This window comes from Scyliorhinus canicula, chromosome 4, assembly GCF_902713615.1.
Source record: "Scyliorhinus canicula chromosome 4, sScyCan1.1, whole genome shotgun sequence".
Classification (NCBI taxonomy): Eukaryota; Metazoa; Chordata; class Chondrichthyes; order Carcharhiniformes; family Scyliorhinidae; genus Scyliorhinus; species Scyliorhinus canicula.
Genome location: NC_052149.1, coordinates 153,149,436 through 153,165,203, shown reverse-complemented (window position 1 = coordinate 153,165,203; position 15,768 = coordinate 153,149,436). Strand labels below are relative to the sequence as shown.

At 43.5% G+C, this 15,768-nt stretch overlaps 1 protein-coding gene across 2 annotated transcripts in view; it reads left to right on the top strand.

Moving 5' to 3' along the window:
- The window catches only part of LOC119965093, a 129,836-nt gene that overhangs the window by 90,141 nt on the left and 23,927 nt on the right, over positions 1-15,768 (top strand). For both annotated transcript variants that reach the window (XM_038795376.1, XM_038795377.1), the window contains exons 10-13: positions 1,833-3,159; positions 4,491-4,652; positions 10,108-10,245; positions 15,084-15,215. In XM_038795376.1, coding sequence (XP_038651304.1) covers positions 1,833-3,159; positions 4,491-4,652; positions 10,108-10,245; positions 15,084-15,215 — 1,759 coding nt within the window. The remainder of the gene's footprint in view (positions 1-1,832; positions 3,160-4,490; positions 4,653-10,107; positions 10,246-15,083; positions 15,216-15,768) is intronic.

The following is a 15,768-nucleotide window of genomic DNA, read 5'->3' as shown; positions in this document are numbered from 1 at the left end:
AGTGAGTCCATCCGCAGCTCCAGAGCCGTCAAGCGGTCTAACAAGAGCTGCAACTGAACACACTTCTTGCACGTGAAGGAGCCAGGGACAGTGGACGTGTCCCTGAGCTCCCACATCGCACACGAGGAGCATGACACGGGTCTGGGATCTCCTGCCATGTCTTAAACCCTTGGTAAACTTAAACAACTAGAATTTCAAAATAAAAATAAATAAATTAGACAATGAAAAGAAAAAGAGAGACTACTTACCCACTTACCAGGGTTAAAAAGCACCTCCTCACACTCTGCACCGATTTACCTCACTGCACCAAATTACCAAGTTTAAATCTCCCACTCTGTATGAGTCTCACTCCGGATGTGTCTCCTGGAAAAGTGCTCGCTTACTGTGTGCGCTCTCTGTCTGTCTTTTATACAGACCTCAGCTAACCGATGACTCAAAAAAAACCTTAACTTCAAAGAGAATAATACAATGTGCCCCTAAACAGGCCTCAACAGGCCTCAGGTGATTGACAGATAACTGCCTCTCAGCAATTAGGGTGGGGGCAGCTTCAACCAATCAGACACTAAGCTCCACACTGCACTTTTAACTGAAAAACAGCAGAATTAGATTTTCCACTTACCTTTGCTGATTTACCTCACTGCACCAAATTACCAAGTTTAAATCTCCCACTCTGTATGAGTCTCACTCCGGATGTGTCTCCTGGAAAAGTGCTCGCTTGCTTAAATTAATGACCCACATTCATTGTCTCTTCCATTCTCAGTCTGCTGAGGGAGTCATAGGGATGTTGCAACTAGCCTCAGTCTCTAGACTACATGGAGAATATCAGTCAAGATTACTTCTTCCATTCAAAATCTAATGGACTGGCTGGAAAATCTACTCTTCGCCTCGGTCTTTCAAATGGAATAAACAGCTAATACTTTTACATAGGAAGTAAAATAAATTGGCTGAGGAATTGGAGGGCAGTCTGTGCCCACGAAAGCATAGGCAGACATTATGTCTTCAAGTGAGGAGGAGAAAGAAAGAGGGGAAAAAAGCTATGTTCCCATGTTGGACTTTGAACCAAATACGAAACATCATCGTTGTCCACAACTCGGGCCATTGATATAACTAAGTGAGATACAGAGGAACATGATCATGATCATGGGCGGCATGGTGGTAGAGTGGTTGGCACTGCTGCCTCAGTGCCAGGGACACGGGTTCGATTGCACACTCTCGTGACTGTGTGGAGTTTGCACATTCTCCCCATGTCTGTGTGGGTTTCCTCCGAGTGCTCCGGATTCCTCCCACAGCCCAAAGATGTGCAGGTGAGGTAATAATCTTTATTAGTGTCACAAGTAGGCTTACATTAACACTGCAATGAAGTTACTGTGAAAACGGTCGCCACATTCCGGCACCTGTTCGGGTACACTGAGGGAGAATTCAGAATGATCAATTCACCGAACAAGCACGTCTTGCAGGGCTTGTGGGAGGAAACTGGAGCACCCAGAGGAAACCCACGCAGACAGAGGAGAACATGCAGACAGCAGCCCCGGGTCCCTGGTGCGGTGAAGCAACAGTGCTAACCACTATGCTACCTTGACACTGGATTGGCCATGCTAAATTACCCCTTAGGATGGGGTTGCAGGAATAGGATGGGGGATTGGGCCTAGGTAGGGTGGTCTTTCAAAGGGTCGATGCAGACTTGATTGTCCGAATGACCTCCTGCACTGTTGGGATTCTGTGATTCTAAAACTGCTGTTTCTTTTGAAGAACTTGAATAGCCAAACTAAATATATAATGGCAAAAATAAGACAGTGTAATATTGTGTGCAATCAATTTATTTTCCTTTACAGTACAAAAGAAAGTTTTCTGGATCCCATCATGAAATATAAATCTGGTGATTTGAAAAAGTCCTCAATATCGGAAAGAGAGAAGAAAAGCTCCGAGAGTAGTGAAACAGCAGAGTCAAAGAGCTCTGATGAAAGTGGTGAATCAGCAGAGTGGAGAAAGAGAACACGGCCCAGAAACAGTGCAAGAATGCTGCGCAGAACTCGAGAATATATAGAGCAAAGAATAAGGCGGCGAAACCGTGACAGAAGAACACGGAGGGCTAGTCGAGAGAGAGCAATGCAGAAAGGTGACCGTGAAAGGGGAGGGCGATGGGGCAGCCGAGAGCGAGGAGGGCGCAGGGACAGAAATGGGAGAGAAAGGCGCAGGGCTAGCCGTGATAGATATGAGCGTCGGGGCAGTCACGAGAGGGCTGAACGTAGGGGCAGCCGTGAAAGAGGTGGGCGGAGAGGCAGCAGGGAGAGGAGATTGCAAGGAGCCAAGAGTGAGAAAAGGAAACGGGATGGCAGCAGACAGAGAGCAGAGCGGAGAGGCAGCAGCGACCGGGGGGGCAGCAGCGACCGGGGGGGCAGCAGCGACCGAGGAGGCAGCAGCGACCGGGGAGGCAGCAGCGACCGGGGAGGCAGCAGCGACCGGGAAGATAGCAGCGACCGGGAAGGTAGCAGTGAGAGGATTATTTGGGGAGACAGCAGTGAGGGTGGAGAGTTGGATGGTAGCAGTGAGAGGAGAGAGCGGGGAGGCAGCAGCGAGAGGATTATTTGGGGAGATAGCAGGGAGGGGATGGAGTGGGGAGACAGCAACGAGAGGATCGCGTGGGGTGATAGCAGTGAAAGGATCGAGTGGGGAGACAGTAGTGAGAGGATCGTGTGGGGAGACAGCAACGAGAAGATCGTGTGGGGAGACAGCAGGAAGAAGAGCGAGTGGGGTGACAGCAGCGAGAAGATTGAGTGGGGCGACAGCAGCGAGAAGATCGAGTGGGGAGACAGCAGTGAGAGGACAGAGCGGGAGAAGATTGAGAACCTGGAGAGAGAGTGGAAAAAATTTGCAAGCAGTGACAGTGCAGTATGGGAAAACTTTAAAAGCTGTATTTCAGAGGACAGGGTGAAGCATGAAATAAATAATGATGTAGAACTGAAATTCGAGGATCTTTTCCGTGAGACTACTATTCCATTCCTGGAAAGTGATTCAGAACTTCAAACTTTGATGGAAAAGTCTGATTCAGAAGATGATATCATTCTGGAGAATATACAGAATGAATCCAAGGATGAAATGAAAGAAACTGATACTCGAACTGATGCAAAAATGCTTCGACAGGAGATGGTGCCAGTTAAGGTAAATGATCCTGCTCTGTTTTCTTTAAATTATATTTTATGGGTTTTTTCTCCATTCTTCAGCTATGCTACATATTTTGGTTGCAAGAGTTGCTGATGGGTAAGAAGAAGTGAACGGGACAATGGAGAGTATGCTGGAGATAGTGTGCTGATTTAGGTTTTGATTATCTACTTATAAATCAGCAGAAATCCACCAGAAAGAGTTGGAAACAGATCATTGGAACCATGAGCCTTGATGCAAAGATACTTGTAACACTTAAATTAAAGAGTGAAAGGGCAGCACGGTGGCCAAGTGGTTAGCATAACCGCCTCACGGCGCTGAGGTCCCAGGTTCGATCCCGGCTCTGGGTCACTGTCCGTGTGGAGTTTGCACATTCTCCCCGTGTCTGCGTGGGTTTCGCCCCCACAACCCAAAAATGTGCAGAGTAGGTGGATTGGCCACGCTAAATTGCCCCTTAATTGGAAAAAATAATTGGGTAATCTAAATTTATTAAAAAAAAATAAAAAAAAATTAAAGAGTGAAGGGCGGCATGGTGATGCAGTGGTTAGCACTGCTGCCTCAAGGCACCCAAGACCCAGGTTCAATCCCGGCCCGTGTCACTATCCATGTGGAGTTTGCATATTCTACCCGTGTTTGCATTGAGTCTCACCCCCACAACTAAAGATATGCAGGTTGTGGATTGGTCACGCTAAATTCCCCTTAACTGGAAAAAAATAATTGGGTACTTTAAATTTATTTAAAAAAAATTAAGGACTTAAATCCCATTCGGGATAATTTTTTGACAAAATATTGTGCAAGTAGAATTTAGTTTTTTTTAACCTTGATAATGGGAATGAACCTGGTTTTAAAATTGTGTTCCTGGAAAATTGACTTTAAACATTGGTGTACTTAGCTGTAAAGCTGCAGACATTGTTGGAGTAAATTAGATGTTTGAGTGTATAAAAGACCAACCTACAAAATCAAACAATTATGTTGGATTGATCCCCAACAAATTGTTGCAGTTTTAGCCTGAAATAATACTCCTAGGTCTTCATTTTTAATATTTTGGTGATTTATTTTTCTTTCCACAAATGTTGGGTTATCATCACGTTAGAGAATTCAACACTTTCCAGATTTTCCTCTGCTTGTCAGTATTAGCTGTGCCAAAGGCAGGTATAATAGTGCTATGTTCACTTTGCTTTAACACGGTAATGTTAATCATCGCCTCAGAAAAAGTGGTCCACTAAGTCTGTATGCGAACCAATGAAGTGAAAAGGGCAAAGTGGTCAAAAGTTAAACAACAGTTAATTGTATACCTGATTCTAATATGTTTTCTTTCTCTTTCTGTCCAGACACACAGAGAGATTGGTTCACAGAAAGAGACTGGTCCAGAGAACCGGATGGTGTTACTTGACAACCTGCCTCCTGTTAGTTATCCAAACATTGCTATTGGAAAACTTGGTGCTAAATTTGGAAAAGTCCAGAATTACCCAGCGGTTAAGCCTGTGAACCAGGTATAACCAAGAAATTTCATTTCTCGCTTGTCCAGCAATAGGGACCCCGCAGGAAAAATCATGTATAACATTGTAAATATACGGTTGATGTATTTTCCTACTCTGTTGGGGCAAAATCTGATTTTATTCTTTAATTTAGGGAATTGCTTTTTATCTACACACTTTTCATTTACTTAAATATAAAATGTGTTCCTTATTCAAATAAGAATCTGCAGGCATTAACCAGGGCTTAAAATAAAATAATTTATATATCATACAATTATAGATCTGGAGTTAAAATTATCTGTAGTTCATACTCTTTTTAGAAGTACTTCAATACCAAAAGGGACTGTGACTCTAAATGTGCAAACGTATTCGAGAAAAAGGCCTGCATTACATTAACCCTCTAGTAAAAGGCTTTACATATGTTTTGGGTTGATCAGGCTCGGGTATCTCAGTGCTCCTGGATATTTTGCCGCACATGTTCTCGAAGGATTGGGGCAATATTAAAGGAGATAATTGGGAAGAAGCGACAAAGCAGAAACATGGCTTCTGCCACATGGTCATTTTTATAATTCCCTTGATTGGGACCACACCCCATTGGGCTGGTTAGGGCACTAAGCTCAGAGACAGTTCAATTGTGCCCTCTGATGTCCTGTTTACATGGCCGCAATTTGACTTCCACTTGATCCTCTGGGTGCAGATAAAATACAAGTCACCTGCCCAGGGTTAAGCACCACTTCCTGCTCAAAAGGAACCAGAGAATAATTACAGAAGTCTTCTTGTGAAGGACAATATTTGTGTATAAACAATCCACCCAATTGATTTGGGTGCCACCTATGTTCCAGCTCTTTGTAAGAGCAAGATGATTTTGGGCAAGGTGTCATGTAAGAGTCCCTTTAAGAAATGTGTGTTTCTCAAATGGCAGCAGTGATGTCAGAGTGTGTCTTTCACTTTCATTTTGAGCGGAAAAGCTGCTTTGTGGCTCTGTTTTAGATTAATTTTAGATTTGGAGAAGCTTCAGTCACAGCAAGATGTGTATGAATCTCTGCAAGCTAAAGAATGTTCATTTGGTGATTTCAAAGTGGTAACTGCTCTCAGTAGCGAATTTAAACCTGGTGTCCTTCTGTAAAAAGGAGTTTTGTCTTATGGATGTTAAAAGGAAAGATTTGAGGGTTGCTAATAGAGTACTGTATTCTTTGCGGGTTGTATTTGAATTGATGGTTGCTAAGATGTTCACTGTATGTTTATAAAATGTTAACTGGGTTCATAGAATAGACATTGTTTTGTTTAAAAATACTCTTAATTCTCTGTTGTGTCACACCTGTAAAGTGGGCCCTTGTGTTCCCCAGAACCACAATCTATTAAAAGTTGTGGGTCAGGTGAACTCCATGATACACTTTGGGGTTCTCGAAACCCTGGTCCATAACAAAGGAGTGAACTACGAGAGCGAGACCCCTTCATAGATGGTTTGCACTAAAGTGTAAGAATGAGAGCTTATATTGTCATCTACTGCCTTACTGAATTGAAGAAATGACCAATTTAGAACTTAAAAAGGAGCAGGAGTAGGCCACAAACAGAAAAGGCTAGCACTATATTTGCTTTTGTACCCGCATAATCACTTTCTTTTGTAGTGATTGGTGTACAGACTTTCAAATCCCTTGAATAACAAAAATACTAGCCTCTCCGTTTAAATAATAATCTGCTTTTCCATTCTTCCCATCAAAGTGAATAATTTCCCCATGTTCAACTCGACCTGTAACATTCTTCATAAGTAATTTTGCTGCCCTACATCCCGTTGCAGCCATTTTGTGTTCTCTGCACAGCTTATTCTCCCACACAGTTTTTTGTCATCATCAAAGAAGTTAACCATGCAGGCAGAAAGACGAATGATGTGCTAACTATTATTGTCAGGAGATTGGATCACAAGAGAAAGAATACAGTGTACTATTTTGGTCTGAGCAAATAATGAATATACTTGCCTTAGAGGGAATGCAATGAAGGCTCACTGGATTGATTCCTGGGATGAGAGAGATTATGTAGAATGGGCGAATATTCTCTGGAATTTAACAGAATGAGAGGTGATCTCATTGAAACGTCGAAAATTCTTCAAAGGCGTAACAAGGTGATTGTTGCGAGGTTGTTCCTTCTGGCAGAGAGTATAAAACTAAATTTCATAGTCTCAGGAAAAGGGTTTGGCCATCAGTGTATATTCTTTTGAAGACGATGACATAATCACATAACAAGTGTTAGCTAATCAAGGATGAAGACTTAAAACCAAATGACAAGTGTAACCTAATTGAAAGCCATCAACAATATATCCAGCAATATTGAAATGTGATTGTATAATTTTATTTCCCAAATTGAAACAATCAATCCTTGTTTTCAGTCTGACAATTATTTATTGAAGGTTAAATGAGTAGTCAACAAGGTGGCAGAAGGAGAATAATGTGTGGGAAATTAAAGTTAATTCACTTTGGTAGTAAGAATAGAAAAAGCAAAATGTTCATTGAAAGGCATGAAATTTCTAAATGTATTCATACAGGGAACACTTGGTGCAAGTTAAGATACAGGCAACAGAGTTTTGCTTACTAACTGTTGATGGGGGCATGTCAGCCAAGAAAGCACTCATTGCTATTTGGGGAGTGAATTCCAGATTTCTATTTGCCTTTTGTGTGAAAAGGTGCTGTCCAATTTCACTCATTAATCCTACCGTAATCTTTCCCTCTTTAATCCTTCCTTTCCCTCTTTAATCCTTCCCTCCTTTGACAAAGAGTCATCCAAATTCAAAACATTAGCTCCCTTTTCTCTCCACAGTTGCTGTCAGACCTGCTGAGATTGTCCAGTATTTTCTATTCTCTCCTTAATAATTGGCGTAATTTTCAGATACGTCTATGATAACTCGCTATGGTCCCTTGTGAGGAGGAAGCAGTGCTTTCCAATAGAGATGCAACCTGTATTTTTGAAAGCCTTTAGTTGCCTTGGCTAAAGCTCAGGATTTTCCTCCCTAAACCTCTTTGGCTGTTTAACCTCTCCTTGAAGATGTTCCTTAAAATGTACCTAACTGTCCTAATATCTGTTTATGAAAAATGAAATGAAAATCGCTTATTGTCACGAGTAGGCTTCAATGAAGTTACTGTGAAAAGCCCCTAGTCGCCACATTCCGGCGCCTGTCCGGGGAGGCTGGCTTCATGTCAGATTTTGTCAGATAATGATTGTGCAAACATCTTGAGCTGGTTAAGTATGCTGAAGGTGCTGAATAATTCACACTATTGTCATTTGGAGCTTTGAATTCTGAACTTTCTTTCCATGAACATGGAGCGGTGGCAGGCAAATGGCGTTTAAGTACAGATCAAAATTTGATGTTGGATCAAGCTCGAGGGGCTGAATGACCTACATCCCTTCCTATATACTGAAGCTATAAGGAGGAATATCATTTACATAGCAATACAAATTATAAGAAAAAATATTTGAGGAAAATATATCCTAAGTCCCTACTAATGACTGGGCTTTGATGTATTACATTATAACATGTGATGGTCATTGTGACCAAATTGCCAAGTGAAGGATGATTCTTCGTACAACAATTTTGAAGCTTGATTCCTTACATATGTTAAAATCAATTTTGCCTATCTCCATGTTTTTGATTGTGTCACTAATAATCAGTGGTTTAATTACATCACGTATATAAGGGAGAAAATCCGTTCTGTGATGCACTCTTCTTACATCTTTGTGTGATATTTGAAGTAGTTAGATTTACCTAGGCAGCATCTTGTCCTTCACCTTTGGAGGCTGGCCAAAGCCTAAATCAGAAAATCCTGGCACTGTTTTGAATTGATTAATTGAATTCTATTGTGAAACCCTTAAAATAATTTATTGCAATTACCTTATTGTTCTGCCAAAATTGTTTTGTGGGCTGTCTAGCAAAATTTCTCTGAATGACACAGAAGATTCAATTATCTCACCTTTTATCAAAATGGCTTCTCTGGTACCAGGCAAGCTCTTTGCAGGCTCCCATGGTTCAAATAATGTGGCATTTGGAGTGAATATTATATTTGCTGCTATTTATGAACATGAAATTTAAATGGTTATTACTCTTGGAATATTTTTCACCGAATGTCAGAGATTATCATGAAGCTGTATCTGATTATACATAATACATATAAATAGAAGCAGCAGGAGGCCATTTGGCCCTTCGGGCCTGCTCTGCATTCATTATGATTATGGCCGATAATCAAGTTCAATACTCTGATCCCGCCTTTCTCCCGTATCCCTTGATCCCTTTAGCCGCAAGAACTATATTTAATTCCTTCTTAAAATTGCACAATTTTTTCACCTCAGCTACTTTTGTGGTAGTGAATTCCATAGTTTCATTACGCTGGGTGAAGAAATTTCTCCTCACCTCAGTCCTAAAAGGTTTACGCCTTATCCTCAAACTGTTACTCTTAGTTTTGTTTGGACTTCCCTACCATCAGGAGTACTTATGTACTTTTAAAAAAATTATCTTTATTATTGTCACAAGTAGGCTTACAATAAAGTTACTGTGAAAATCCCCTAGTAGCCACATTATGGCGCCTGTTCGGGTACACAGAGAGAGAATTCAGCATGTCCAGATTACTTGCTGATCTAGGTCATCATGCATTGGGGGTGCATGAAAAAATTCCACTGGACACCAGCTTCCAGTCACTAAAGCAACCGTCTGACATCACACTTTGTCTCCTACAGCCAAGCCAATTTTGAATCCACCGTATCAAGTTACCCTGTATCCCATGTGCATTTGCCTTCTTTATAAGTCTCCCATGTGGGATGTAGTCAAAGGCTTCCCTGAAATCCACATAAATCAACTACATCAACTGCACTACCCTCATCTACACGCCTGTCACGTGCTCAAAAAATTCAATCAAATTTGTTAGGCGTGACCTCCCTCTGACAATGCAATTCTGACTATCCTTGATCATCCTTGCCTCTCCAAGTGGAGCTAGATTCTTTCCTTCAGAATTTCTCCAATAGTTTCCCTACCACTGGCGTATGTGGGACTCACTGATATGTAGTTCATTGGCTAATCTCTACAACCTTTCTTAAGTAGTGGGCCCACACTAGTTGTTCTCCAATCCTCCCCGTGACCACAGAGGAATTAAAAATTTGGATCAGAGACCTGCAATTTCCTCTCTCGCCTCCCACAGCATTCTGGAAACAATTCATCTGGACTTGGAAATTTGTCCCCTTTTAAGCCCGCCAACATCTCCAATACCGTGTCACTTCCTAGGACAACTTGTTCAAGAACCTCACAGTCTCTCCCCCTGAGTTCCATATCTACCTCCTCATTCTCTTGGGTGAAGATAGGTGTGAAGTATTCGTTTAACACCCAACCAGTAGGTTGGCCTTGCTGGCAATGTGTGGAGTGAGTGTTGTATGGATTGATCAGAGCATTGCATTGTGATAGTCTTTAATTATAAGATGATTTCTTTCTTCCTAGAATACAAAGGAAGAACCTGGACAAGTAGTTCACATCGCTGACTTGGTACCAGGCAATTGCACAAAAAATGATTTGATCCATCTTGCTGAACTCTTTGGGAAGATTAATAACATCTTTCTGATCAAAGCGAAGGGTGAGGTAAGTACAAACATTGACTAAACTGGGATCAATTTGAAACGCATCTGTGGAAGGAAGTAAATGTTTTCATTCATGGGTTGTGAGCATTGTTTGCCCTTGAGTAGGTGGTGGTGAAATGCCTCCCTAAGCCAATGCAATCCTTGTAGTGTAGGTACACCCAGAATGCTGTTTGGATACCCATTGACGTTGAAGGAATTCGGATAGAGTTTCAAGTCAGGATGGTGTATAACTCGTGCACTTTCCTTCCCCTAATTTGTCCTGTTCTGAGTCTGTCCAGCAGGGTGCGTCCAGGTAGCTGGGGAAAGATGAGGCCTTCTTGCAGAGGAAATCTAGTGTTTGAAGATAATGGAATTCATTCGTTTTCGAGAGCATGTCCGTTAGTTCTCCCAAGGTTGTTACTCTGCCACCTGCATATAAGTCTCTGACCCTCAACACCTTTCCACCCTTCTCCAGATTTTCCTTGTGGCATCTACTTTGGCCACGGTGAACCTGTGGATTTTGCATATTGGTGCTGCGAGGGACATGTCTTGAAGTTTAAAATGGTGTCTGAGCTGGTTCCAGGCTCATAATGTGGCTACCACCACCGAGGGCTCGTTGAGAACTTGGCTGGGGGAAATGTGAGTGGAGCAGTGGCCAGTGCCTGCAAGGATGCCCCAATACAGAAGGTCTCTCCATCTGTACCCATTCCGCCTACCCCAGCCAACCCTGCCCCCTTTCTGCATTCGCTGTCCAGTTGTAGAACAGGAGGCTCGGCAGTGCTAAGCCTCCCGAGAACCGCCCTCTCTGTAGGACGGTTTTGTGGATCTTGGGGTTCTTTCCCACACAAAGGCCAAGATTAGGTTGTCCACCTTGGTGAAGAAGGCATTTGGGGATGAAGATAAGGAGTGACATAAATTCGAAGAGGAATCTTTGGCAAGATGTACATTTTTATTGTCTGAATACGTCCCACTAGGGAGAGCGGGAGTGAACCCCACTTCCGCAAGTCCCATTTCCCTCCTCCCAGGCTAGACAGGTTCCACTGGTAGAGTCAGTTCCAGTTGTGGGCTCTATGGATCTTGAAGAATCTGAACTTGGTTTGGGCCAGTTGGATTGACAGTGTTTCCAGCTCTGCTTCTTCCCCCTGGGGGTTCACCTGGAAGATTTCGCTCTTTCTCAAGGTAAATCTATATCCTGAGAAGGCTCTGAGCTCACTCAGAAATTCCATTATCTCACCCATGCTGGCGGGGAGCTCGAGGAAGGAGCAGTGCTCCAGAAGCTAGTGATTTGAAACAAACCTGTTGGACTTTAACCTGGTGTTGGAAGACATCTTACTGTGCTCACCCCAGTCTAACACCGGCTTCTCCACAGTGAGAAGAAGCCTGTGCCATCATGGGCGACAGAGCCCCTCTTGCCAGCGAGTTGTTCAACATCTCCCACAGGGGCCAGTGCTGTCACAAATGTAAAAGTCCACAGGGAACCCATCAGGTCCCATTACCTTCCTTATTACATGGAATTGATGTATTCCATGACCTCTTCGAGACCCAATGGTGCTTCCAGTCCAGGTCCCTTTTCCTCACCCACAGCTGGGAAATCCAGCCGTCCTGAAACTGCTTCATCTTCGAATCCCCCCGTGGGCTCGGAGGTTTACAATCCCCGGTATAGGACAACAAAGGCTCCGTTGATCTCCTCTGGGGCCATGATCACCCGTCCCTGACCTGCGCTATTTCTCGTGAGGCCACCGGTTTCCTCAACTGGTGTGCCAGTAGGTGGCTGTGTTCATATGAAGCCCCCGTGTCTGGCAGAGCTGGCACACTGCTTTTCCAATGGAGAGCATGTTGAATTGCATTTGCAATTTTTTCATCTCCATGAGCAGCTCCATGGTCAGGTCGTTAAGTACCTTCGCCAATCCACTTCCAATATGGAGTTGATCAGCTGTTGCTTCACTGCCTCCCCTGCCCCCCCCCATCTCTATAAGACCATAAGACATAGGAGCAAAATTAGGCTACTCGGCCCATCGAGTCTGATCCGCCAGTCAATCATGGCTGATATTTTTCTCATCCCCATTCTCCTGCCTTCTTCCCATTACCCCTGATCCCCTTATTGATCAAGAACCTATCTATATCCGTTTTAAAGACACTCAGTGATTTAACCTCCACAGCCTTCTGCGGCAAAGAGTTGCACAGATTCACCACCCTCTGGCTAAAGAAATTCCTCCTCATCTCTGTTTTAAAGGATCGTCCCTTTAGTCTGAGATTGTGTCCTCTGCTTCTAGTTTTTCGTACAAGTAGATACATCCTCTCCAGGCCTCGCAGTATTCTGTAAGTTCAATAAGATCCCCCGCTCATCCTTCTGAACTCCGAGTATAGACCCAGAGTCCTCAACCGTTCCTCGTACGACAAGCTCTTCATACCAGGGATCATCCTTGTGAACCTCCTCCCCAAGGCCTTTTTCCAAAACATAGACGGTCTAATCATGGCTTTTGTGGGGGGGGGGGGGGAATTTCCAAACCGACACTGCAAAGAGGAAAAGTCAAAGGGGGTTTGGCTTTACCGAACCTACAATACTACCACTGGGCAGCAACGGCAGAAAGAATGAGGGGATGGGTACAAGAACCCGACACAGATTGGGTACAAATGGAGGAGGCATCCTGTAAAGGAACGACCCTCTGGGCCCTGGCTACAGCAGCACTCTCGTCCTCAACAAGATACACAACAAGCCCAGTGGTAGCGGCCACGCTGAGAACGTGGCCCCAGTTGAGACACAACTTCGGGATAACCAAAATGTCACCCATGGCCCCCATCTGTGGCAATCACAGATTCCCCCCAGCCATGCTGAATACCACCTTCAAAAGATGGAGGCGGGACGGGGGCACACTGACGTCGGGGACTTCCATGTGCAGGGTAGGTGGATTGGCCACGTTAAATTACCCCTTAAATGGAAAAAATGAATTGGGTACTCAAAATTTATTTTAAAAAAATTAATGTATATTGTGAAAAGTTGTGGTCTCAGCACCGACCCCTGAGGCACACCACTAGATATCGGCTACCATCCTAAAACGACCCCTTTATCCCCACTCTCTGCCTTCTTCCAGTCAGCCAATTCTCTATCCATGCCAGGATCTTACCCTGAACACCATGGGTTTTTAACTTACTTAACAGTTTCCTATGCAGCACCTTGTCAAAGGCCTTCTGGAGATCTAAATAAATCATGTCCACTGATTCTCCTCTGTCTAACTTTCTTGTTACTTCCTCAAAGATCTCAAACAGATTTGTCAGGCATGACCTCTCCTTGACGAAGCTGTGCTGACTCAGTCCTATTTTATCATGCACTTCCAAGTACTCCGTGATCTCATCTTTAATAATGGACTCTAAAATCTTACCAATGACCGAAGTCAGGCTAATCGGCCTATAATTTCTCGTCATCTGCCTCCCTCCATATTGCTTTTTTAGTTATCCTCTGCTCACTTTCAAAGGCTTCCCAATCCTCTGACTTCCCACTAATCCTCACCACTTTGTATGCTTTCTCTTTTGCTTTTATGCTGTCCTTGACTTCCCTCGTCAGTCATGGATGCCTTGTCCTCCCCTTAGCATGTTTCCTCTTCCTTGGGATGAATTTCTGCTTTGTCTCCTGAGTAACCCCCAAAAACTCCTGCCATTGCTGTTCCACTGTCATCCCTGCTGGGCTCCTTTTCCAATAATCTCTGGCCAGCTTCTCCCTCATGTCTTTGTAGTTACCCTTATTTAATTGTAATATTGTTACATCTGATTGTAGCTTCTCCCTCTCAAACTGCAGGGTAAATTCTATCATATTGTGGTCACTGCTCCCGAAGGGTTCCTTCACCTTAAGTTCCCTAATCAAGTATGCCTCATTACACATCACCAAATCCAAATTGCCTGTTCCCTAGTAGGCCCTGTCATAAGCTGCTCCAAAAAAACTATCTCTTAGACATTCCACAAATTCCATTTCTTGGGATCCACGACCAACCTGATTTTCCCAGTCCACCTGCATATTGAAGTCCCCCATGATTATTGTAATATTGCTTTTTTGCATGCCTTTTCAATCTCATGATTTATTTTCTACCCCTCATCCTGACTACTGCTAGGCGGCCTGTGCATAGCTCCCTTAAAGGTCTTTTTACCTTTGCGATTCCTCAACTCTACCCACAGAGATTCTATGCCTTCTGATCCTTTGGCTCTGAGATTGGATTGGATTGGATTGGATTTGTTTATTGTCACGTGTACCGAGGTACAGTGAAAAGTATTTTTCTACAAGCAGCTCAACAGATCATTCAGTACATGGAAGAAAAGGGATTTAAACAAAATTCAAGAAAATACATGAGAATACATAATAGGGCAACACAAGATATACAATGTAACTACATAAGCATTGGCATCGGTTGAAGCATACAGGGTGTAGTGTTAATGAGGTCAGTCAATAAGAGGGTCATTTAGGAGCCTGGTGACAGTGGAGAAGAAGCTGTTTTTGAGTCTGTTCGTACGTGTTCTCAGACTTCTGTATCTCCTGCCCGATAGAAGAAGTTGGAAAAGTGAGTAAGCCGGGTGGGAGGGATCTTTGATTATGCTGCCTGCTTTCCCCCACAGCGGGAGGTGTAGGTGGAGTCATGAATGGGAGGCAGGTTCGTGTGATGGACTGGGCGGTATTCACGACTCTGAAGTTCCTTGCGGTCCTGGGCCGAGCAGTTGCCATACCAGGCTGTGATACAGCCCGAAAGGATGCTTTCTATAGTGCAAGGATTGGGGTCCTTCTCTCTCTGCTTTATGGTGTTTGAATTAACTTTCTGCATTGTTATCTATACTTGGCTGTGCTTCTATGCCTCTATTGAATGTGTGTGTTTTAAGGGATTTGTGGAGTTGTCCAAAAGTACAGAAGCTCAAGCGATGGTGAAGTTTTACCAAGCAAAACCACCTGTTATTCAAGGCAATATCATCAGAGTGGAAATGTGCCAGAAATATAAGAAGCTGAACGTGAAGGTATTTTATAAATATCAATATGTATGTGTGGATCAATGAACTCACTGTTACCTACACTCTAAATTACATGAAATTTGTTTCTCCTTTGTGCATGATGTTAATAACAGGGATAAAGTGCATTAACTACTGAAAACTGAACGGGAGGCAGTGCTACAGAGTCATTGTGTCCTCCAGCACAGATCATCACATCTGCACCAGTTGAAACACAACCACCTAACCATTTTCCAGTACTTGGCCCATAACCTTGCATGCCCTGGCATCCCAAGTGCACATTTAAATACTTCTTAAATGTTATGAGGGTTCCTGCTTCCACCACCCTTAAGCAGCGAATTCAAAACACCCACCACCCTCTGGGTGAAATTTTTTTTCCTTCATATCCCCATTAAACCTCCTGCCCCTTAACTTAAAATTATGCCTCTCCCTTGGTCATGAGTTCTCCCAGTGAGCCAGAGAAGACACAGCCAGAGTGAGGCACAGTGAAGAGTGAGTTTGGGAATTTGAAGCTAGTTGGGAATTCGAAGATGGGTTGGGAGGAAGTGCTTTTTATCCTTGG